Raw genomic sequence first — 25,380 nt, 5'->3', positions numbered from 1 at the left:
AAGCAGACTTGTCAAATCCAATCTTAAGTATTAATCTTAAGTATCAATCTTAAGTATTAATCCAATCTTAATTATTTCTTATAGACCAGCAGAAGTTACTGCACCAAACTAAGGCTTCGGCTTAAACAGACTCTGAAAATGGTAGCAGTAATAGCTACTACTGTGTGCCGGGACCTCTGCGAAGGGTTTACACACATTATTTCACTCGATCCTTGTAACAACTCCAGGAGGTAGATATTATTTCCATTTTACAAATTAAAGAACTGGAATTTCAAAAGGTATTTGCATATAGCTTGTGAGAGAAAGGGCTGGGATTTGCATCTTGGCCTAACTATAGACCGCATTTCATTTCTCATAAATCCCTGTGTAATATAAACCTCACCCTAACTAATGACCTTGATAAAAGTATTCCCAAACAAGGCTTTGGTCCAAATTCTGAGGACAACTTAGTACATAAGGTCTAGGCAAGCAAGAACCAAGAGGAATGAGATCTTGTCAAGCTTATTTGCCAAAATATCCTCGACACCTAACAAAGTCCTTGGCATATAACAAACACTTAAAAAATACTTGTTGGAGGGGCGCCTGGGTGGCTCAGTGGGTTAAGCCGCTGCCTTCGGCTCAGGTCATGATCTCAGGGTCCTGGGATCGAGCCCCGCGTTGGGCTCTCTGCTCAGTGGGGAGCCTGCTTCCTCCTCTCTTTCTGCCTGCCTCTCTGCCTGCTTGTGATCTCTCTCTGTCAAATAAATAAATAAAATCTTTAAAACAAACAAAAAAAAAAACTTGTTGGAGAAAAACAAAAAAAGAAGGAAGAAAAGGGGCTTTCTCTTGATATTTTATAATTCCCTGGACTCCAACTCCCTGGACTGAGGGGCAGAAGTCAACAAAGTCTTGGTGATTCTTGTTCCTTTCCTCACTTCCACTATACTGACAAAATATTTCTAGAAAACAAAACATGAATCCTATAAGTCCTTCCATCTTCAAGGTCAATCCAAAAGCCCTCTTCCTGTCTTTCCCAGGAGGCCCCGCCCAGAAAGTTCAGTTTCTGAACTTTCAGAAAATGTCTGTTATTTGCACATCTTTTTAGCCCCCTTACGTCAGTTTGTCATCTGTACCTTGCATGTACTGTTCTTCCAAAATGAGCATGATCAAGGACAGATATTTGTTCATTCTTTTGTTTGTTCATTCATTCATTCAACAAACATGTATCAAACAGTCCCTGTGTGCTAAGCACTGTGCTAGGCCTGAGGACACCACGATGAGTAAGTTACAGCCCTACCTTCATGGAGCTCAGTCCAGTGGAGAGAGACAAATAAACCAACAATTACAAAGTATGTTGAATACTAGAAAAGAGGGCTCAGCTTAAAGGGTTCTTAAGCAAGGATTCCTGGACCTTGAACTACATGTAAAATGATGAGCACACAAGAGCCCATATTTGCTTTTTGCGGGGGCAGAGTCCATTGTTTTCATCAGATTGATTCATAATGTTTAAGAACCGCTGGTTTAAAATGAGATCTGGAGAAGGAGTCATAGCTATTCAGAAGAGAGGTAAATATAAGGGAAGAATACTTATTCCAGGCAAAGAGAGGTAAGAAAGAACATGACCTGTTCTAGGCCCCTAGGAAATTGAGTCTGGCAGAAGCAAAGCATACAAAGGGAGGAATGGGGAGACAAGGCTGGAGGTATAAGCAGGGTCTAGACCACTGGAGGGCCTTATGAGCCAGGTCAAGGAGTTCAGACTTCATGCCGAGAAAAAGCCGCTGACAGATTTGAAGAAGCTAAGGGATACATCAATTGATATTTTGGATGTGATAGCTATAGCGTAGAGAACAGGCTGGAGGTGAGGGAACAAAATAGGAGGCAGGACAACTAGTTCAAAGGGGTAGGAAATTAGATGAAAGATGATGGTGGCCTGGACTTAAGGACTAGCTGTTAAACTTCTTTAAATCCTCAGGATGTACCTTAGGTCCTTGCACCTAGACATGTCTGAGAACCACAAAGAGCCCACAATTCCACACTTCCATCAGGTCAAGTGATGATGGACGCTCATACCCTGAGCCCATTCTTTAAAACTTGGCTCCTTTAACATTATAAGATGGTGTTGTTTTTAATGTATTTGGACAACATGTAGGAACTCACATGGAGTAAAAAATATTCTAGTACACAGGACACATAGTAAAAGGCATAATAAAGAAGACCAAAACTGACTCAGCTATTTGGGTAAATTAGCTTCCCTGGGGATGGAGGTGCTCCATAGGGAGGAAGCAGGGGCATCTAAAGTATTCCATATTGACAGGACAAAGACGGGCAGAGCCCAGCATTGCTGGCCTCTCCAATGACTGTGCTGAAGGAGTGCTGGACTGTTTGAGTGACGGCCCACCCCAGATCTTCTCACAAGCCCTCTCACACCCTCCTGTGAGCACTCAGACCTGTTTCACATTTATTCCAAATTACCCTGGGCAGGACATGGTCAAGGAGCAGGGCTAATATCTGGAACACTTGGGCAATATGAACTGAGAGGACAAAAAAATAAAAACACGTTAAGCCTGAGTAAAAAGATCGTAATCACACCACTCAAGTCAGAAGAATGTCACGAGTATTTCCTTTTCATTTTGGCCTTAAACACGCTGATAGAAATGGGCTTAACGAGAGTCAGCTGGGCCTTTTCATGACTAAATTTATGGATTTTGAAGATGAACCTGATCATCAGAACAAAATTTTACAGTGTTACTTTTTTTTGCACCTGTTTATCAAGGTTTAAGCAAAATCAAGGGGCCTGAAAAAATACACAGATCTCATATATTATCAATGGAAGTACAAGCTAGTATAACTGTTCAAAGAACTGGATTTCTGGCATGTGTTTCACAAGTCTTCAAAATGTGTACACCCTTATTCTTGTGATCTATGCTAGGATATAATCATAAGGTAAATAAGATTAAGAGGCAAAGATACCCATTATAGTATCACTTAAAATAGCAAAATATTAGAAAGAATTATCTTTTCTAATCAAAGAGGAAATGGATTTTCAATTAGGATATATATGATGGAATCTTATGAAACCATTAAAATGATGATGTAGATGTGATTTCACGGACATGAAGATGTACTGCTGGTTCAATTAAGCCAACTTCATTGAGCACCTACTACATGGAAGATCAAGCCAGGCAGTGAGGACACAGCACTGAGTTCAGGTACAGTTCTTAACTGACTGACCAGAGCAATCAGATATTGAGGAAGTAATGAGACAAGCGCTAATACTAAAGACAAGCATGAAGTACCATAAGAGTAAATAGCAAAAGAATTTAACCTAATCCAAGGGGATCATGGGAAAGCCGACCTGAGGAAGTGCTGCTTCAGTGGTAATGAAAGATGAATAGGAGTTAGACAGGCAAAGAGGTTGGGGTGGGGAGAACATTCCTGGGCAATGAACAGCAATTTTTTTTAAGTATACACATTACATCAACTGTGTATATACAAGATGAATTTATATTAAAAATTTATTTTGGGGGCACCCAGGTGGCTCAGCTGTTTAGGCGTCTGCCTTCAGCTCAGGTCATGATCTCAGGGTTCTGGGATCAAGCCCCATGTCTGGCTCCCTGCTCAGTGGGGGTCCCGCTTCTCCCTCTCCCCCCTGCTCGTGCTCTCTCTCTCACAACCTCTCTCTCTCTCAAATAAATTTTTAAAAATTATTTTATATCTGTATATATTTACAAATATAAATTCTGAAAGGATATAAACTATAATATTATATTTGTTATATTATATGTAACTTTTTATTTTTATTTTTTGGCTTGTCCGCGGTTTTCTTTCTCTTTTTTTCTCCTGCCATGAACATATGTGAGTAGTATTTAAATGGGTAGATAGATGGGTGGGTGGAGAGACAGGCAGATGGCTGGCTGGCTGGCTGGCTAGATATCTGGGAGGATTCAAGGATGGACAGTAACGAGATTCAAGGAAGATATGAGCTGGGGATCACATCAGACTGTTTTATTCTTGATTTTTTTCCTCCCTTTAACGACTAGAATCCAAGATCTGCTCCAGAAGCATCTTTTCTATCTGTTGATAGAATGACCTTGTTTTTGGGTAGACACTTCCACTACCCCAGAGGCAAGTTTACTAACAACAAGTGGGGCCAATATTACAATTCCAAATAGATTTCCTCTCTCAACACTGGACCTTCCAAACCATGCAGGCAAGAGAAAAAGGACTGGCAGAGGTACTTAGTGAAGGTGCAGCTAAATAACTATTGCAAACAAAATGAATTACTTTAAAGACAGAGGAATAGATGAGGGAGAGGAGCAAACAAAGAAATAAAAACCTTACTACTAGAGTATGAAACTACACCAAAGAGAATCCAGCTCAAAACTTCCAGGTAGTAAAATTAGCTGGTTTTCTAAGCCACCTTTTTTTGGCTACTAATTCCCAGCCCAAGGCTCACAGTGAGGTAAGTGTCTTAGTCCACTTGGTAGAGGCACAGGTCCTTTACAAGATGAGCCAACAGGGAGCCCCAGGGGAGGAACTCTCAATACACAAGGGATAAGTCACTCCCAACTAGAACAACTCTTGCCCAGGAAAGGCCACAAACTATGTATTAGGAAGAGAATAAGAGCCCATTCAGCAAAAATTGGGTGCCTGCACTCACCCATTCTTAGCAAGCTCACATTTTTCAAACTTTACTTATTTACTGTCTCCTAAACACCATGCCCTGTGTGGTTGGCTCTGAGGATTCAACTGTGACAAGACTTGGTCCTCAGATGCTCAAAGCTCACCATCAACTGTGGAGGCATTTCATTCATTCACTTAAAAAACATCTGGCTCCTAAACTATGGAAAGAGCCTAGATGTCCATCAACAGATGAATGGATAAAGAAGATATGGTATATATATACAATGGAATATTATGCAGCCATAATATCTTATCCAAAAAATCTTGCCATTTGCAATGACACAAATGGAACTAGAGGGTATTATGCTACGTGAAATAAGTCAGTCAGAGAAAGACAACGATCATATGATCTCTCTGATATAAGGAACTTGAGAAACAAGACAGAGGATCATAGGAGAAGGGAAGAAAAAATAAAACAAGATGAAACCAGAGAGGGAGACAAACCATAAGAGACTCTTAATCTCAGGAAACAAACTGAGGGTTGCTGGGGGGTGGAGGGGGAAGGAGAGGGTGGCTGGGTGATGGACACACATTGAGGAGGGTATGTGCTATGGTAAGTGTTGTGAATTGTGTAAGACTGATGAATCACAGACCTATACCCCTGGGGAAAGTAATACGTTGTAAGTTAATGAAAAAAATTCTCCTACTGTGTACCAGATGTTTAGGATGTGGTAGTAAACAAATCCAACAACACCTCTGTCTTCACGGAGCTTACAGTCTAGTGAGGAGAGAAAGATAAAGAACACATCGACAACCAACAACAGGATTTTTAGAGAGGGATAAATGTTATTAAAAAGTACATAGTGGGGAACTATGGCGAGAGTCATCAGAGGAGGCCTCTCAGAGGAGACACCTGAGCTGTAAACTGCAGGACGAGGAACGCCTGGGTGGCTCAGTCAGTTAAGCCTCTGCCTTCAGCTCAGGTCATGATTGCAAGGTCCTGGGATCGAGCCCCGCATTGGGCTCCCTGCTCCACAAGGAGTCTGCTTCTCCCTCTGCCCCTCCCCGTTTGTGTGTGCTTTCTCTTTCCATCTCTCTCTCTGACAAATAAATAAAATCTCTTAAAAATTTTAAATTTAAAAACAAAAAACCTGCAGCATGAGAAGCAGCTGATATACCAGACCCCAGAGCACGGGCACAGCAGACCCCAGGAAACCGACAAGAACACAGAGGGATAGTGACCACGCTCAAAAGCAGCACTGGGTACTTGGCAAACGTGGAGAAGGGACACCTGACCCAGTCCGAGGGTCTCACCCAGCCCAGCTGGCCCTTGGACAGCAATGATTTGTAGAGCAGAGGAGGTGCTGCAAGGTGCTACAGACAGGAAGCTCCACCCACGGGTTTCGAGGAATTCAGTCTCACATGTGAACTAGTTGGACAGGGCTATTTGGCATGCACAAGAAGGATGGCTTCTCCAGAAAGTTGGCAAAGGTACTGAAACTGAACGCCAGATGGTGAAAATTCCTGTCTTATTATCCCCTCCAAGCCCCACCATCACTTCTTCCAAATGTCTTCTACACTCCTGTAAAGGCTCAAGGAGGTTGGCAGACCTTGCCTGGGAGGAATGGCTAGGGAAGGACAAACTAGTCCAGCACGGGGCAAGGTATCAAGAAGCCAAGTTCCACCCATATCCTGGGTGATTTGGGGCAAGTTCCTTCCCCTTTCTCAGCCTCAGTGTTTCCCATCTGCAAAATGAAAGATCAGAGGCGTGGGGATGAGCCCAAGAGCCTACATGTCTAAAAGCTCCCCTGCACGATTCTGATGCACGCTGAAGTCTGAGAACTAATAAGCTCCGATTCTACCTCTTCTTTCCTCAGAGCGGGCAAGGGGTTGCACGCCAGGCTGGTTGCATCAAGTCCTCCGTGGGGCAAAACATAGTCTCTGACACACAGAAGCTCCTCCCAGTTCATGTCATGGCATCCTCCTTCCTCCCTCCCCTCATGCCACCCCCCCAAAACATTCCCTCAGAGGGGCTGTGGGCCCGTAACTGTGGGTCACTGTTTGCCCCTCACCATACCTGTGAACATCGCACAGAAGTAGGGGCTGCAGGCTGCCAGGACCACACGGTGGGCTTCTATCTCGACATCTTCCGCCACAATCATCACGTCACACAACAGCTGTTTACTGTAAAACACCAGCGAGGGGACAGCATGGATCACAGCACCAACGCCCAACCCCAGCCACACAAGGGCATTTTTTTTCCTTCCACCCAGATTCCACACTGCCACCATACAAGGCTGTCAGGGACATTTGTCATACTGAGTTAGGCAGGGGGATAAGCTCATTGACTTTCCAAGTCCCTGATGAGCCTGGCGTTCATGCTTTCCTAAGGCACACAGAGAGATCCAACTATCCAGGAGCTGCCTCTTCAAGTCTCCTTCCTTTGTCTGTACATCTCTGCTTCTCAACTCTATCTGCTCTGAGACCCTGGGACAGCAGCTCAGAGAGCAACGGGGAAAGTCTGGGGCTATGAGTTGGGTGACTGGCTGAATGCCAAGGAGCATGAGCGTGCCGCGGAGGTGTGCCACCAGCGAGAACATTATCAATCCCCCAAGGGATCCAATACCCATGAAATACTCGTAAGAGGCCAGCCAGGTCTGGAGGCCTCAAGTATTCATCTTCCCACCCAGATTTAACATTATCGCCAAGAAGGTTACTCCTGAACAGCTTAAATACCCTGGATTACTCCTGAAACTCCAATCTCTGCAATTAATAAGGCTACTGTAACTACCTTTTTACTTGTCATCTCCACTACACTGTGCGCTCTGAAAGGGACTTGTTTACTGTTAGATCCTAGACACCTGGGTGCAAGCCCAGCATACAGAAAGCCCTAAATTTTTGGTAAATAAATGAATAAATGAATAAACTTTAAAAAGGGATCAATCCACACTCATAGAATGGATATCAGACAACTTTGAAGGATTGAAAGGGTGCCACAAGACCATTTTGACCCAAGAATTTTTCTTCCACCAGCCTTCCAAGAGTTAACATTAGATTCTATGTGCTAGGCACTGTACTAAGCACTTTCTTGTACCTAATATTTCATTTATTCCTCTCTAAAACCCCATGAGGTAGCATTATTATTATGTTCCATATTTCAAAAAAGGAAACTGTGGCCCAGAGAAGTAATTTTCTCAAGGTCATACAAAAAGGGAGTAGTGGAAACAAGATTCAAATGCAGGTAGCTAAACCCCAGACCCCATGTTCCCAACATCTATGGTAACCTGGTTACCACTAATCCTTCCTTCAGAGTGAAGCACTAAATGTGGGAGGGAAGACAGGACAAACACATGTCAGCTGCAATCTAGTGGCAGTGGTTACCTAGGGCGCTACTGGACTCAGAAGTCTGAGTCATGGCCGGGTTCCATGTGACAGCGATGAAATGGCTATAATGAGCCTGCCAGAACCAAATGATGGAAAAGAAGCTACCTATTTGTCATCCCTGTGTCGCATATTAAGCGTTTGCCAACTATTCAGATGTTAGCCCAAGACTGCTTATCATAGAATCATAAGGCTTGAAAAGGCGGGAGCTGTAAATGCCAGATGATCTATGAAGTTCAGAGAGGTGGCCCAAAGCCACAGAAGGCTGAGTTCTGCATCTAGTTCTGACTCTGGATATACTACCATAGTGACTCATGGTGGGCTGATACTTTGAAAGGGAAAGATAATTAGGCCCAATAGGGAAAGGTGAATGGAATAAAGTCCCCAGGGGAGGGTTTCTGGGAAAGGTGAGATCTCTGGGAAGCAAGAGGCAAAACCTGGGGATGAGACTTCACCCCACAGTGGACGGCAGACCCTACATACAAACTTTATCAGAATAAACCAGCTCAACTGGGAAGAGAACTGGCTCTGCCCCTAACCGGCTATGAGAACTTGGACAAACAATCTCACCACGGTATTCTATTTTTCTTAAAGGGATATCCGCCATGGGTACCAAATCAATTGCAAATGCTACCTGAGAATAGGCTAGTTTTTAATCTGGCCTAAATTTATTGTAAAAAAATGTATTCCCAACATTTGCACTTAACTTTCATTAAAGATTCTAGGGAGAGGGGTGCCTGGGTGGCTCAGTGGGTTAAGCCTCTGCCTTTGGCTCAGGTCATGATCCTGGGATCCTGGGATCAAGCCCCACATCGGGCTCTCTGCTCAGCAGGGAGCCTGCTTCCCTTCCTCTCTCTCTGCCTGCCTCTCTGCCTACTTGTGATCTCTCTCTGTCAAATAAATAAATAAAAATCTTTAAAAAAAAAAAGATTCTAGGGAGACAATGGAGTTCTCTCATCACTATTTAAAAGTACAAGTAACTTGTTAACTATACTTCAATTAAAAAAAAAAAAAAGACTAACCCCCCTCCCCCAAAAAAGTACAACTTGTTGTTGTTGTTCTTGTAATCAGTATTTTAACAAGGAAAAGTAAAACAGATGGGTCAGAAATGCTGAGCAAAAGCTGAGCCAGGTGCTGAAAAGGGAAATGTTGGAGTGGCATGTCTTGCACAAAGCCAGGGGAGCTGATAGTTCATGAACAAATGGGAAAGAGACAAGAAGGAATGAGGAATAAAGATGGAGACTCCAGTTAAGCAGATGAATGAGAACAGTTCTGTGGGACTGGAAGTGTATCTGAAGGCGAAAAAAAATGCAACCTAGAAAAGTGACCAAGACGAACTCACCAGAAACTCAATGTAGGCTTTGCCTGCGAACGGTGAAGCCTGTCTGCACACTGAAGTGTAACCAGTCTGTACAGAAAACAGAAGCCACAGCTCCGAAGCACTGCATGGCTCAGAAGCATTTCTAATTCCGTTGACTGGAAACCCTGTAGGATTTTTTTTTTTTCCTGAGCTGTCCCACCCTACTCCAAAGGACAATCTCAAGAAACAAAAAGTAGGGCTATACACTTTGGGATAGCTGTTAGGAAGGAAGATCAGGCCCTGGAATCCAAGTGACCAGGGTTCATGTCCGCTGGGTATCAGAATTCAGATGTGTTGTAAACAAGATAATGAATAGTGCTAATAGTAAACATTCAGTAAATGTTAACATTTCTTTCTCTTTTTTTTTCCCACAAAACACTCCATTTAAGGTTAAATTAGAGCTGCATATTAGACATCTAAGTGGGGTTTATCAAATACGGAGATGGATACATGAGTCTTAATTTCAAAGGTGGGAGATGGTTAAGAGTTCAGAAGGAAGAGAAAGAACCAGCTAAAGAAATGAGAAAGTAAACACTGAGACAGGAGGGAAACCAAAAAATTATGGTGTCCATTAAGTCAAGTGAAGAGATGGCTACAAAAAAGCAAGGAATAATCAACTATACCAAATACTGCTGGTAAGTAAGAGAAGATTAGGGTGGCAAGCCAGGGCAATGAAGCAACAAAATGAAACAGAACATGAAAATGAAAAACATATAAATTTAAAAGGAAGATATAAAACTATCTCTACTCATAGATGACATGATTTCATATATAGAAAATCATATAGGGAATCCACCAAAAAAAATTAATACAAATGAGTTTAAGAAGGTTGCACAATATAATATCAATATACAAAATCAACTGTATTTCTATACACATGCAATGAACAAAAAATGATATTAAGAAAAATTCCATTTATAAGAGCATCAAATAGAATAAATACTTAAGAATAAACTTAAGGAGGGCAAAACCTGTTCTCTAAAATTACTGAACACAGTTGAAAGAAATTAAAGAAGAGGGCAACCCTCTCAGGTCCCCTCCCTCTCTGGGAGCTTTGTACTATCACTGAATAAACTTCACTTTGCTGCCCACCAAAAAATTTTTAAAAAAGAAAGAGTGAAAGAAATTAAAGAAGACTTAGACCTCCAGTGTTCATGGACTGAAACACTTAAAATTGTTAAGATGGCAATACTCCCCCAAATTGTTCTACAGATTCAACACAATTTCTATCAAACTCCCAGCTGGCTTCTTTGCAGAAATCAACAAGTTGACCCTAAAACTTATGTGGAAATGCAAGAGATCTGGAATGGCCAAACAATCTTGAAAAAGAACAGAGGTGAAAGACTCATGTTTCCCAATTTCAAAACTTACTACAAAGCTAAAAATAGTGTGTAATAATAGAAGGATAAATATAAAGATCAACAGAATAGAATTGAGAATTCAGAAATAAACCCTCATATTTACAGTCAATTCATTTTTAAAATATTTTATCATTTATTTTTTAAATGTTTATTATTGATGTATAACAGATATACAATGTCGTATTAGTCTCAGGAATACAACAGAGTGATTCAACAATTCTACACATTACACAGTGCTCGCCATGGTAACTGTAGCTACCATTTATCACCATACCACCCAGGCTCCCCCAGTCAATGGATTTTTGACAAGGGTGCCAAGACTACTCAATTCAGGGGGAAAAAAACAGTCTTTTCAACAAATGGTCCTGGGACAACTGGATATCATACACACAAAAATAGAACCCCTACTTCACATGATATACTGACCGTATTCCTTATGCTGTACCTTCCATCTCCATGACTTCTGTACTTCAGAAATGGAAGTCTGTACCTCTTAATTCCCTTCACCTATTTTGTCCATTCCCCACTCCCCTCTACTCTGGTAACCACCAGTTTATGCCCTGTATTTACAAGCCTGTGTCTGTTTGGGCTTTTTTTTTTAAATTCATGTTTCTTTTAGATTCCACATATAAGTAAAATTATATGGTATGTGGCTTTCTCTGACTCATTTCCCTTGGCATAATACCTTCTAGTTTTATCCATGTTGTCACAAATGGCATCTCTTTTTTATGGCTGAGTAATGTTCTAGTCTATATACATATACATAATGGAATGCACACACGCGCGCACACACACACACACACAAAGACTTCTTCATCCATTCATCTATCAATCAACACTTAAGTTATTTCCATATCTTGGCTATTATAAATAATGTTGGAATAAACACAGGGGTGTATATATCTTTGCACATTAAGTGTTTTCATTTTCTATAGGTAAATACCCAGTAGTGGAATTCCTGGATTATATGGTATTTCTATTTTTTTTTTAAAGATTTTATTTATCTATGTGACAGACAGAGATCACAAGTAGGCAAAGAGGCAGGCAGAGAGAGAGGAGGAAGCAGGCTCCCCATGGATCAGAGAGGCCGATGTGGGGCCCGATCCCAGGACCCTGGTATCATGACCCGAGCTGAAGGAAGAAGCTTTAACCCATTGAGCCACCCAGGCACCCCTGGTATTTCTATTTTTAATGTTTTGAGAAACTTCCACACTGCTTTCCCCAGTAGCTGCACTAATTTCTATTCTCACCATTGGTGCACGAGGGTTCCTTTTCTCTATATCCTTACCAACATTTGATATTTCTTCTCTTTTTGGTACTAGCCATTCTGACTGCTATAAGGTGGTATCTCATTGTGGTTCTGATTTGTGCTTCCTGAAGATTAGTGATGTTGAGCATCTTTTCATGTGTCTATTGGCCTTATGTATGTCTTCCTTGGAAAATATATATTCAGATCTTTTGCCCCTTTTTAATCAGATCATTTGTTCTTCTGGTGTTGGTATTTTTTTAATTCTAATATTTTATTTATTTGTTAGAGAGAAAGAACAAGCAGGGGGAGTGGCAGGCAAAGCAGGCAGAGCAGGTAGAGGGAGAAGCAGGGTCCCCAACTGAGGAAGGAGCCCAGCACAGGACTTGATCCCAGAACCATCAGGACCTGAGCTGAAGGTAGATACTTAACTGAGTGAGTGACCCAGGCATCCCGTTCTTCTTGTGTTAAGCTGTAGAAGTTCTCTATGTCTTTTGGATATAAACCTCTTATCAGGTTTATCATGTGCAAGTATCTTCTCCCACTCTAGGGTGCCTTTTCATTTTGTTGGTGATTTCCATTGCTGCCCAAAACTGTCAATGGATTTTTTTTTAATTATTTATTTTTGAGAGAGAGAGCGAGTAAGTGAGAGCACGCAAGATCATGAACAGGGGAGGAGAAGGGGCAGAGGGAGAGGGAAAGTCAGACTCCCCACTGAGAAGGAGCCCAACTCAGACTCAATCCCTGGACCGTGAGATCATGACCCAAGCCAAAGGCAAACGCTTAACTGCCTGAGCCACCCAGGCTCCCCCAGTCAATGGATTTTTGACAAGGGTGCCAAGACTACTCAATTCAGGGGAAAAAAACAGTCTTTTCAACAAATGGTCCTGGGACAACTGGATATCATACACACAAAAATAGAACCCCTACTTCACATGATATACAAATACTAACTCAGAATAGATCAAAGACCTAAATATAAGAGCTAAAACTATAAATCCCTTAGAAGAAAACAGGGGTAGAGCTTCATGACTTCTGATTAGACAATGGTTTTTTACACAGGACACCAAAACCACAAACAACAAAAGAAAAAAACAGACACCAAGCACTTGGTGCTTCCAAAGACACCATCAGGGTATCAAAAAAGTGAAAAGGCAACCCAAAGAACAAAAGAAAAACTTTGCACATCATATATCTGATAAGATGCTTATATCTGGACTGTCGAAAGACTTGAACACTTTTAACTCAAAAATGGACATATAACCCAATTTAAAAATGGGCAAAGGATCCAAGTAGGCATTTCTCCAAATAAAATATAGAAATGGCCAATGAGCATACAAAAAGATGCTCAACACCATTAATGATCATAGAAAAATACAAATCAAAACCACAATGAGATACTACCTCAGACACTAGGATGGCTATAATCAAAAACACAAAAAATAACAAGTGTTTTTGGCAAGGATATGAAGAAACTGAAACTTTCATACACTGCTGGCAGAAATGTAAATTGGTGCAGTGCTTTGGGAAAATAGTCTGGCAGTTCCTCCAAAAGTTAAACATGTAGTTGTCATATGACCCAGCCACCAAAATGTATATAACCAAGAGAAATGAAAACAGGCATCCACACAAAAATGTGTATGTGAATGTTCACAGCAGCATTACCCATAACAGCCAGATGGCTGGCCTCAAATGTGATATACCCAGAGAGTGTAACATTATGCAGCAATAAAAAGAAATGAAATATTGAGACATGATAAAACATGGATAAGCCTTAAAAACATTATCCTGAGAAGTAAGTCATAAAACTTTTTCACAGTAGGTTTGCCACCAGAACACAGGTGTCGTGAAAACCACCACTAAACCTAAACCAAAATGGGAAAGGAAAAGACTCCCACCAACATCATTGTCACTGGACATACAGTCGAGCTAACCTACCACTACCGGTCATCTGATGTACAGATGTGGTGGAATTGACAAAACAACTATCAAAACACTTGAGAAGGAGGCTGCAAGACAGGAAAGGGCTCCTTCAAGTATGCCTGGGTCTTGGATAAATGGAAAGCTAAACATGAACATGGTATCACCAATGGTATCTTCCTGCAGAAATTAGAGACCACCAAGGATTACGTGACCATCAATGATGCCCCAGGCCACAGAGACTTTATGAAAAACATGATTAGAGGTGTATTTCAGGCTGACTGCTGTCCTGATTGTTGCTACTGCTGGTGGTGAATCTGAAGCAGGTTTCCCCAAGAATGGGCAGAACCATGAGCATGCCCTTCTTCTGGCTTACACACTACGTGTAGAAGAACTAATTGCTGGTGTTAACAAAATGGATTCCATTGAGCCACCCTACCAACAGATGAGATATGAGGAAATCGTTAGTGAAGCCAGCGCCTACAGTAAGGAAACTGGCTACAACCCCAACACAGTAGTAGCATTTGTGCCAATTTCTGGTTGGCATGGTGACAATATGCTGGAGCCAAGAGCTAACCTGCCTTGGTTCAGAGGATGGAAAGTCACCAGGAAAGATGGGAATGCCAGTAGAACCACACTGCTTGAAGCTCTGGATTGCATTCTGCCACCAACACATCCAACTGACGAGCCCTTGCATCTGCCTCTCTGGGACATCTACAAAATTGGTGGTATTGGTACTGTTCCTGTGGAATGAGTGGAGACTGGTGTTCTTAAACCTGGCATGGTGGTCACCTTAGCTCCAGTCAATGTTACAAATGAAGTAACGTCTGTTGAAAAGCACCATGAAGCTCTGAGTGAGGCTCTTCCTGGGGACAATGTGGGTTTCAACATCAAGAACATATCTTTCAAAGATGTTCATCATGGCAATATGGCTGGTGACAGCAAAAATCACCCACCCAGGAAGCAGCTGGCCTCACAGCTCAGGTGATTATCCTGAACCATCCAGCCTAAATCAGTGTTGGATACATATCCACATTGTCACAAAGCTCACACTGCTCACAAGTTTGCTGAGCTGAAGAAATAGACCATCGCTCTGGAAAAAAAGCTAGAAGATGGTCCAAAGTACTTGAAATCTGGTGATGCTACCATCATTGATATGGTTCCTGGCAAGCCTATGTGTGTTGAGACCTTCTTTAACTATCCTCCTCTGGACTATCCTGCTGTTTGTGCATGAGACAGAGAGTTCCTGTGGGTGTCATCAAGGCAGTGGACAAGAATGCAGCTAGAGCTGGCAAGGTCACCACATCTGCCCAGAAAGCTCAGAAGGCTAGGTAAATATTATCCCCAGTACTTGCCAGGCCAGTCTTAACCAGTGGTGGGAGAACAGTCTCAGACTGTTGTGGTGTATCAACTTTAAGTACTTATGATAACAATGCATCATAAAACCTTCAGAAGGAAAGGAGAATATTCTGTGGACCATTTATAACGTGTGTGTGTGTGTGTGTGTGTGTGTGTGTGGCAGTTTTAAGTTATACGCAACTAATGAATCATTCAACACTACAACAAAAACTTAGAATGTACTATATGCTGGCTAACTGAACATAATAAAAAAATTAAGTTAATAGTTTTTAAAATCAGTACTTTTTAATGGAAACAGCCTGACCAAGAATCTGTCACAGAATTTTAAGAACCATCAAAAAAAAATTTGAATGGGGAAAAGGAAGAAAGAAAGAAAGATCACAAAAAAACATATTACATCATTCTAAAATAAGCAAACCCGTAGAGACAGAATGTAGATTAATGGTGGGGGAATTGGGAGAGTAGTGGGATTACTGCTAAAATATATAGGATTTTTTTGGGGGGGAGAATGATGAAAATATTCTAAAATCCACTGTGAATTGCACAATTCTGTAAATATACTAAAAGCCATTAAGTTGATACTATAAATGGGTCATATTATATGGCATATGAATTACATATTACTAAAGCCATTACCAAAAAAAGAAAAACAAAAAGCAATGTGCTAAGATGGTTCATTACTAATAATACAGGCACAGCGGCAGACCATCTTTAAAAAAAAAAAAAAAGGATGAGGGCAGAGAATTGTTTGTGATGGTTAAAACTGTCAAAATGGGATAGAAGAGATTGTCTCCCCTTTTCAGGGTGTTATTCCAAAAAGAACCACATCCCCACTTGCTGGCTGGATGGCAAATCAGGAACCAAAGTCCATTAGGACGCTGTTGCCCAGAGGCAGCTATTGGTCTGACGAGAGCGGAGCGATAAAATGCAAAAGGAAGAGGAAGACTAGGTGGTTACCATGCCAACAGCCCATTCTCTACCACGGCAGTAAAAAGAATAGGAAACTTGTGAATTGTGTGATTCATAAATTGCATAGAACATGTGTGTGTGAACTAAAATAGCTTAAAATTACAGAAGGAAGATGTGAAAACAGTGCAAGAAATAACCCCCAGTCCCTGGAATATCATGGAACATTTCATTAGCTTAGTCCCTGGACAGCAAGATGCTTTACCAGACCTTCATTCAAACAAAGTATGCCTCCCTCCAGGTCACATTAAGCTCACCCAGATCAATGAAGTATCTTTTCAGGCTCCCTTTCTCTCCCTCACCCACCCATTCCACTCTAGTTTTAAAAACTTGCCATATCTTTAATGCTTTAGAAATTAAAAGAATTTAAAGCTATGAAGTACCTTAGAACTTCATAAAATCTTTAAACACCACTAGAATGCAAGCTTCATTGAGAACAAAACTTTCACTCTCTAATCTACTGCCACCTTCGTGCAACTGAGCCCAGCGCTTACTTAGTACATCATCGTCATCAGAATAATAGCTAACAATTACAGAACGTTCTCTACACGCCAGGGCTTCATGACAGTATCTAAGGAATTGGTATTACGATTACGAGACTACAGGTTGTTGAAGTCAGCACCTCTACTTCTAAGGAATTAATTCCATAGAAATAACTGTGAACATGCACCAGTATTTAACAACAGTAATATACGTGCCATCAGTGTTCTAAGCACTTGACTTACTAATCCTCTTAACAAGCCAGCAACCCTGGAACTATTATTAGCTTCATTTTATGGTTGACAAAAGTGAGGTCAGGGACATTAATTAACTTGTACAGGGTCATAGAACTGGATTGCTGTAGCCAAGATCTGAAACCAGGCTGCCTGCCTCCAGGGTCTATGCTTGTGACCACTATGCTATATTGCTCCCAACATAATTCCTATAGGTGCTATTTACACAAGGGACTGGAATACCTAGACATCTACCAACAAGGAACTGTTTTTCAAAAATTAACCAAAAATATAGAAAATCATTCATCCACTTAAAATAACAGTGTAGAGGGGCGCCTGAGTGGCTCAGTGGGTTAAAGCCTCTGCCTTCGGCTCAGGTCATGATCCCAAGGGTCCTGGATCTAGCCCCACATCATGCTCTCTGCTCAGCGGGGAGCCTGCTTCCTCCTCTCTCTCTGCCTGCCTCTCTGCCTACTTGTGATCTCTGAGTGTCAAATAAACAAATAAAATCTTTAAAAAAAAATTTTAAAAAAAATAACAGTGTAGAATAGTCAGTGACATAAAAAACTTGTTCAATATCGGGGTGCCTTGCTGGCTCAGTTGGTAGCACATGTGACTCTTAATCACAGGGTTGTGAGTTGGAGCCCCACATGTGGCAAAGAATTTACTGAAAATAAGTAAAAAGAAATATAAGGAAAAAAACAACTTGTTCAATATAGGGTTAAGAGAAAAAATTCTGGTCATCTGGTTTTAAAGGAAAAATACTCTTCCAAGTGTTAACAATGGTAACCACTGGGTATTAAAATTGTAGATGATTGTTTGTTTGCTCATCCGTATTTTCTAAATGTTCTATAATATATTCCTTTTCCCAAAAAAAGAAAACAGAAAAATGGAAATTTTTTAAATTAAAAGAAAAATAAAAGGGAAATCTATGTCTAAACCTGTATTAGAGATTTCCTGGCAAAACATATACAGATTGTGCTCCATTTGCCAAAAAAAAAAAAAAAAAGAAAGGAAAAAGGGAAGATCAAGATTGTAATGGTTATTCTATGTGTCAAATAAACTGAGCTCAGGGATGCCCAAATCACTGGGAAAACACTACTTCTGTGGATTCTGTGATTTTTACAAATGCTATCTCTCTAATGCTTTCATGTACAAAATGGGATTTTCCTGTTTTCTTCTAAGAGTGGTACAGTCTTAGGTCTTACATTTAAGTCTTTAATCCACCTCAAGTTAACTTCTGTGAGCAGGGTAAGATACAGGTCCAATTTTATTATTTTTCATGTGCCTGTCTAGTTTTTTTAACACCACTGATTGAAAAGACTACCTTTCTCCATGAAGTATTCTAGCTTCTTGTCAAATTTTAGTTGACATATGTGTGTGGGTTTATTTCTGGGCTCTCAATTATGTTCCTGGATCGATGTTTGTACCATACTGTTTTGATTGCTACACTCCGTGATACAGCTCGAAATCAGAAAATGTGGTATCTCCAGCTTTGCTCTGCCTTCACAAGACTGATTTGTCTATTCAGGGTCATCTCTGGTTCTATACAGTTTTAGAATTTTTTTCTATTTCTGCAAAAAAATGGCATTTGAATTTTGATAGAGGTTGCATCTATAGATGACTTTGGGTATTATGAACATTTTAACAATATTAATTCTTCCCATCCATAAAAGTAGAATATTATCCATTTCTTTTTGTCTTCTTCAATATCTTTCAACAATGTCTAATAGTTATCAGTGTACAGATCTCTCACCTCCTCAGTTAAATTCCTGAGTATGTTACTGTTTTTGATGCTACTGTCAGTGGAACTGTTTTCTTTCTTTTACAGATTGCTCATTGTTCATATATAGAAATGCAGGTGATTTTTATATGTTGATTTTGTATCCTACAGCTTTACCAAATTTGTTTATCAGTTCTAAGAGTTTTATGGTGGCATCTTTAGGGTCTTTATAAATAGGATCATGTTATCTGCAGAGACAATCTTATTCTTCCTTTTGATATGAATGACTTTTCTTTTTCTTGGTCTGTGTAGGACTTCCAGACCTTATTCAATAGGAACGATGAGAGTAAGCAACCTTGCCTTGTTCCTGACCTCCAAAGGAAAGTTTTCAACCTTTTACCATTGAGTATGATGACAACTACAGCTTTGTCATACATGATCTTTATTATGTTAAAGTATGTTCCTTCTCTAACCAATTTGTTGGAAGATTTCATCATAAAAGGGTACTGAATTTTGTCACACACTTTCTGCATCTATTGAGAGGATAGATATAGATATAGCCTTCACTCTACATGGTGTATCACATTAATTGATTTGCATATGTTGAACCGTCCTTTTACCATGGAGATACAACCTCCTCGACCACAGCATATGATCCTTTTAATGTACTGTTGAATCCAGTTTCCTAGTACTTTGTTGAGAATTTTTACATCAACGTCCATCGGAACACTGAGCTGTAGTTTCCTCATCTTGTAGTGCCCTTATCGAGGAGTTTTGGTATCAGGGTAATGCTGGCCTTGTTAAAATGAGTTTGAGAGTGTTCCCTTCTCTTCAGGTTTTTGGAAAAATTGGGAAGGACTAGCATTAATTCTTCTTTGACTCTCTGATAGAATTCACCAGTGAAACCATCTGGTCATGGGCTTTTTCTTTCTTTCTTTCTTTTTTTTACTAGAAGATTTATATTACTGATTCAATCTCCTTAATCATTACTGGTCTGTTCAGATTTTCTTATTTCTTAATGATTCAGTCTTGGCAGGCTCTACATGTCAAGGATATTATCCATTTCCTCTAGATTATCCAATCTGTTGACATACAATTACATACAATTATAATTGACATACAAAATGCATCTTATGATCATTTGTATTTCCATGATATCAACTGTAATGTCTCCTCTTTCGAGTCTTCCCTGTTTTCCTTGGTTAGTCTAGCTAAAGTTATACTTAATTTTTCAAAAAACCAATTCTTACTTTCATTGATTTTGTTTCCATTGTCTTTCCAGTCTCATTTCATTCACCTCTGCTCTATTCTTCAACAGTTCCTTCCTTTTGATAACTTTGGGCTTAAGTTGTTCTTCTTTTTCTAGTTCCTTGAAATGTCAATTTAGGTTGTTTATGTGGAGACCTGGAGTCTCAAATCAGGCAAAAGACACAAGCCATACTGAAGGAAACTAAATGAGGAATATCACTAGTATCTATGCAACACAACACAAATTCTTCAATGACCAGACAACTGTACCCATAAGCATGAACATAAGCATGGACGCTGTCCACTGCTTCAGACAACTACAGATAGAGCTTCCAGGAAATCTGGCAGGAGGCCTAATAAAAACTGAGCAGTAATGCATAAGGCAAATTTAATTTAACTTGGTTTTTAATGCCAAAGACTGGGCCCTGCAGAAAGGGGAAATGAGGAAACAAATATAGAACCAGATAGAATTTTTGTTTAAAAGTAGTTCAACCCCCTACTCAACAAACACATTTTTAGCTCTATGACCTTTTACTTATGCCATTTTCTCTGCCTGGAAGACTTCCCCCTAATCCCACCACTTGTCATTTCTTTAACCTCACTTGTCTTTCATGATTTAGCTCAAACATCATCCCCTTAAGAAAGTGTTTTCCAAAGCTGCAGTGTGACATACTTGCTTTCACAGTAGCCTTTCAGAAACAATTATTGCACATCTGTCATTTGACAGGCACCTGATGCACTTCCCCTTTATAACACCTATTTTGTACTATAAGATTATTTTCATTGAACTATTTACATTTTTTACTCCTATGCATCCCAGGACCTCATCAGTGCCTCTGGGCATCCTTAGTAAATGCCTTGAGGCTCCCATGAAGTATCAGGTGCTAGAGATCAGAGTGATTCAGAAGTTGCCCCCGCCCTCAGGGAGCTCATAAACAAGAGAGAAAAGAGGAGATTAACAATTATAGCTCACAATAGGATGAAAAACGCTGTAAATAATACCATGGGCAAAGGAAGCTTCTGGGTTCTCTGGTGAGGAGGAGATTGGGTATACAGCCTTTGTACAGAAAAACTTGTTCAGTGTCCTGAATCTGCCTTGCAACAAGCTCACCAAATGTACTTATCGGCCTTATAAATAGCCTGCACACCACTCACCATTAGCTCATGGAGGATGAGTCCATTTGCATTACATTTCTTCCTCTGCAGAGTTAAACTGCATTGAAGAAGCTAGGTATTCATCCACTTACAGAGCTGTTGTAACAAGCTAAGTTCAGACCAAGGAATGAGAGAAGGAGGCCAAAAGAAAATGTGTAGCATCCACAATCTTTCATCTGCAACTACGTATCAGTATTGCAATCATTCTATTATTGGTCTCTAAGCAGCTGGTTTGGTTGGAAACCAAGTTTATGCAGAGCTGCTACAACCATAAAAAAATATATATATATTCCCCTGTGATTAAGGAGTAAAATGAAAGGTGTTAAATAAATACAAAGAAAAGACAGCGCTTTCTGAAACCCATTCTGTCTTGCCTGGAGCGTAAAGCAGAAGCCAAGTGACTGAGAGTAGGTGGGGAAGAGTGAGAATTCACGAGGTGGTGGTGTCCTAACTTCCGCTCTCAGTCCCTGATGACGCTCACCCAACAAGCTCTTTCCAAAATGGCACAGGCAAAAGAGGAAAAGTACCTCCGCAGTTCATTCATAACCTTGAACGCCTTCCCCATGTGGGCAGAGTTGACAGTGATCGTCCTCTGGTTCTTCTCATCACCCCCGGCCTGAACCAGGGGCTGGGAGCTCAGCTTGATGCTGTGAACAGGAAGGGAGTGGGAGGGTGAAGAAAGGATCACATGTTGGTAAACCCATTCACCCAGCTGCCACAACTCAGTGCAACTGCCCACCCACCAGAAGCATCTTTGTCAGCTTGTTTTCTTCATCACAGACTCAGCAGGGGAAGAAATGCCCTGGGTCAGCCATTTCTGCAGGATCTTCCAATACAACGTAGGTTCCTCTGGTGGAAGCCAAGTCCTTAGTCAGCTTCTACCAGCACTTTTGTGACTTTATGGGAAGACCTTAACCTCCACCCACCACGCACTAAAGGGGTGGGGACATGGGAGAAAAGTAAGTGCTACAGCACTCACTTCACAGGGAAATTTGTTCATTCAACAAACATTTAAAGGAGACTACCATGTGCCAGGCACTGTATTTAAATTTAAGGGAAACACAACAACAAACAAGGTATAGACAGCTGCTCTTGCAAAGCTTAGAGCTCAGTGTAGGAGGAAGCCTAGTAAATACCTAAACATTTTATATTGATTTTTTAAATTTAAATTCAATTAATTAACATATACTGTATTACTTGTTTCAGCGATACAGGTCTGTGATTCATCAGTCTTATATAACCTAAACATCCTATCTTAAGTATGATGATTGGACAGGAGGTAGAGAAGCACAGAGGACAGGTAACTACTCCAGTGCTAGCAGGATGAGGGGACACTTGCCAGAAGCTAAGTGAGAGCAGAAATCTCAAGGAAGAGCAAAAATAAAATGGTTAAAAAGGAGGATGGAGAGCATCCTGGCAGAGGAAAGAGGAGATACACAGAGACCTGAAGAAAGAGAGTCAAGGGAGTTCAGTAAAACCAGGAGTATCTCAAAAGCAAAGGTTAGAAGATGGAGCAGTCCTCTAAGTGTCATATTAGCAAAGCTAAGGGGTTTGGATTTCTGAGCAGCTTCTGAGACAATGAGAAGCCATCAAAAGGAGAGAGAAGTGGGAGAGGAAGCAGGTGAACACATTTGTGCTTGAGAAAGACCATACACTGGCTGTGGTAAGGAGCATGAAAGCTTCTGGAAAACCATAATCCCATGGAATGACAAGGGACTGTCACTGTTATGAAAAGAAGGTTTAGCTGTAGTTGGTGCAGCCACTTTGGAGAACAGTGTGGAGATTCCTCAAGAAATTAAAAATAGAGCTTCCCTATGACCCTGCAATTGCACTACTGGGTATTTACCCCAAAGATACAGATGTAGTGAAAAGAAGGGCCATCTGTACCCCAATGTTTATAGCAGCAATGGCCACGGTCGCCAAACTGTGGAAAGAACCAAGATGCCCTTCAACGGACGAATGGATAAGGAAGATATGGTCCATATACACTATGGAATATTATGCCTCCATCAGAAAGGATGAATACTCAACTTTTGTAGCAACATGGATGGGACTGGAAGAGATTATGCTGAGTGAAATAAGTCAAGCAGAGAGTGTCAATTATCATATGGTTTCACTTATTTGTGGAGCATAACAAATAGCATGGAGGACAAGGGGAGTTAGAGAGGAGAAGGGAGTTGAGGGAAATTGGAAGGGGAGGTGAACCATGAGAGACTACGGACTCTGAAAAACAATCTGAGGGGTTTGAAGGGGCGGGGGGAGGGAGGTTGGGGGAACCAGGTGGTGGGTATTAGAGAGGGCATGGATTGCATGGAGCACTGGGTGTGGTGCAAAAACAATAAATACTGTTATGCTGAAAATTAATTAATTAATTTTAAAAAAAAGAAGGTTTAGCTGTGTGGGCGAAGTGAGCAGGTGAGGACTAACGAGTCATTCATAACCTCAAAGTCCTCTGTACTGAAGACAAAACACTCAAATCCCTATGGGATGCCAACTAGATGCCCAACTACTTCTGAGCAATAAGTCTCAGCTTTATGGGAGGTGGGGTGGGGTGTAAAAAATTAGCTAAAAAAAAGTACTTTTAAAAAAATATTAGCACAAAAAAAAGAGGACTTCTTTCCGCCTAAACTAATGAAACTTTTCAGCTCCAAGATCAAGTCCAGGACCTTGGAGATGTGTCTGTTCTAAGAGGAAAACAGAACCTTCTCCACTTGCGTAGATTTAGGGACTCACAGTTCACTCGAACTCTAGTTTAAAGATACTTTGCTTTGCCTTTGCCTGGTATGCCTCCTTCTAGGCGACTACCTAGACTTGCAAACTGGCTCAAGAAAGGGGCTTCTGTGGTTAAGAGAATGTTCCAAAGACCTGGTAATCTCTACAGATCTTACAGTGAAATCTGTAACTATTAGAACATTCAAATACAACCAGCAGGGACGCCTGGGTGGCTCAGTCAGTTAAGTGTCTGCCTTTGGCTCAAGTCATGATCCCAGGGTCCTGAGATCAAGTCCTGTATCGGGCTCCCTCCTCAGCAGACAGCCTGCTTCTCCCTCTGCCTGCTGCTCCCCCTACTTATGCTCTTTCTCTCTCTGTCTCTCTCTCTCTCTGACCAAAAAAAAAAAATCTTTAACAACAAAAAAAACAAAAATCAAATACAACCAGCATGCAAGACCTACAGTTTGTCTGACCATGACAGACTCCTCCTTTGGCTTCCTTCCTCCCCTTCAGTTCAGCATGCAAATATAAGGCCACAGTCATCTGAACTTTGGGACTATTCAAATTCTGGGGGCAAGGAAGTTACCTGAGCACAGGAAGATAAATAGCAAGACATGCACGAAGGCAGATGATTAGAATGATATCCTTAAGGAGGTTAAAAAAAAATTGATCTCAAAAACATTAGAAGATATGATCAAGGTGAAGGAGCACTCAGTAAGGTAAAATATTTCATATGAGAAATTTTACAAGCATTATTTCTTTTATAGTCAGTGCCTTTCAAAACAAGGGAACATATGGGGAGGAGGAATAGAAAAAAACAAGAGGGAGGAAATCAAGTCATAGAAGACTCTTAGAGAACAAATTGAGGATTGACAGAGGGAGGTAGGTGGAGAATGGGCTAGATGGGAGATGGGCATTAAGAAGGGCACTTGTTGGGGCACCTGGGTGGCTCAGTGGGTTAAGCCGCTGCCTTTGGCTCAGGTCATGATCTCAGGGTCCTGGGATCGAGCCCCGCATCGGGCTCTCTGCTCGGCAAGGAGCCTGCTTCCTCCTCTCTCTCTGCCAGCCTCTCTGCCTGCTTGTGATCTCTGTCTGTCAAATAAATAAATTAAAAAAAAAAAAATTATAAAAAAGAAGAGCACTTGTTGTGATGAGCACTGGGTGTTGTATGTAAGGGATGAACCACTGAATTCTACTCCTGAAACCAATATTGTACTATCCGTTCTCTACCTAAAATCTAAATTAAAAAAAAAAAAAAAGGCAGTGTCTTTCCTTATGTCAAGGCCAAAAAGATATTTTCTATTTTCTACTAAAAGTTTAACATTTTTGTTTTTGATTAATGGCTGTTATTTTATCTGATGTTGATTTTTATGTCACCATGTGAAATACAGTTCTAATTTTTTCCCATACGTTCCACTTATGGAATACTTATTTTTCCCACTTACCTGTCATGCCACCTTAGGTCACATGTCAAAGTTCCAAATACAGGGATCTATTTCCAGACTCTCTAAGTTATTTCATTTGGTCAGTTTATCTGTCTACATTATTTCTGTAACTTCATTATAAGGCTCGATACCTGACAGGGCAACTCCTCAATCCTATTATTATGCTTCAAATGTATCCTCACTATTCCA

General features: G+C 40.9%; 1 protein-coding gene across 4 annotated transcripts in view; it reads right to left on the bottom strand.

The window, feature by feature from the left end:
• Positions 1 to 25,380, bottom strand: part of LOC111140879 (kelch like family member 3) — a 177,599-nt gene that overhangs the window by 75,322 nt on the left and 76,897 nt on the right. For all 4 annotated transcript variants that reach the window (XM_022493117.1, XM_022493118.1, XM_022493119.1 and 1 more), the window contains 2 exons: positions 21,562 to 21,681; positions 6,680 to 6,786 (listed from right to left, as the gene is read on the bottom strand). In XM_022493117.1, coding sequence (XP_022348825.1) covers positions 6,680 to 6,786; positions 21,562 to 21,681 — 227 coding nt within the window. The remainder of the gene's footprint in view (positions 1 to 6,679; positions 6,787 to 21,561; positions 21,682 to 25,380) is intronic.

Source organism: Enhydra lutris, unplaced genomic scaffold (genome assembly GCF_002288905.1).
Source record: "Enhydra lutris kenyoni isolate GAN:26980312 unplaced genomic scaffold, ASM228890v2 scaffoldscaffold5, whole genome shotgun sequence".
In the NCBI taxonomy this organism is placed as follows: Eukaryota; Metazoa; Chordata; class Mammalia; order Carnivora; family Mustelidae; genus Enhydra; species Enhydra lutris.
Note: the sequence above shows the minus strand (reverse complement) of the source record. Positions and strands in the feature narration are given on the sequence as shown.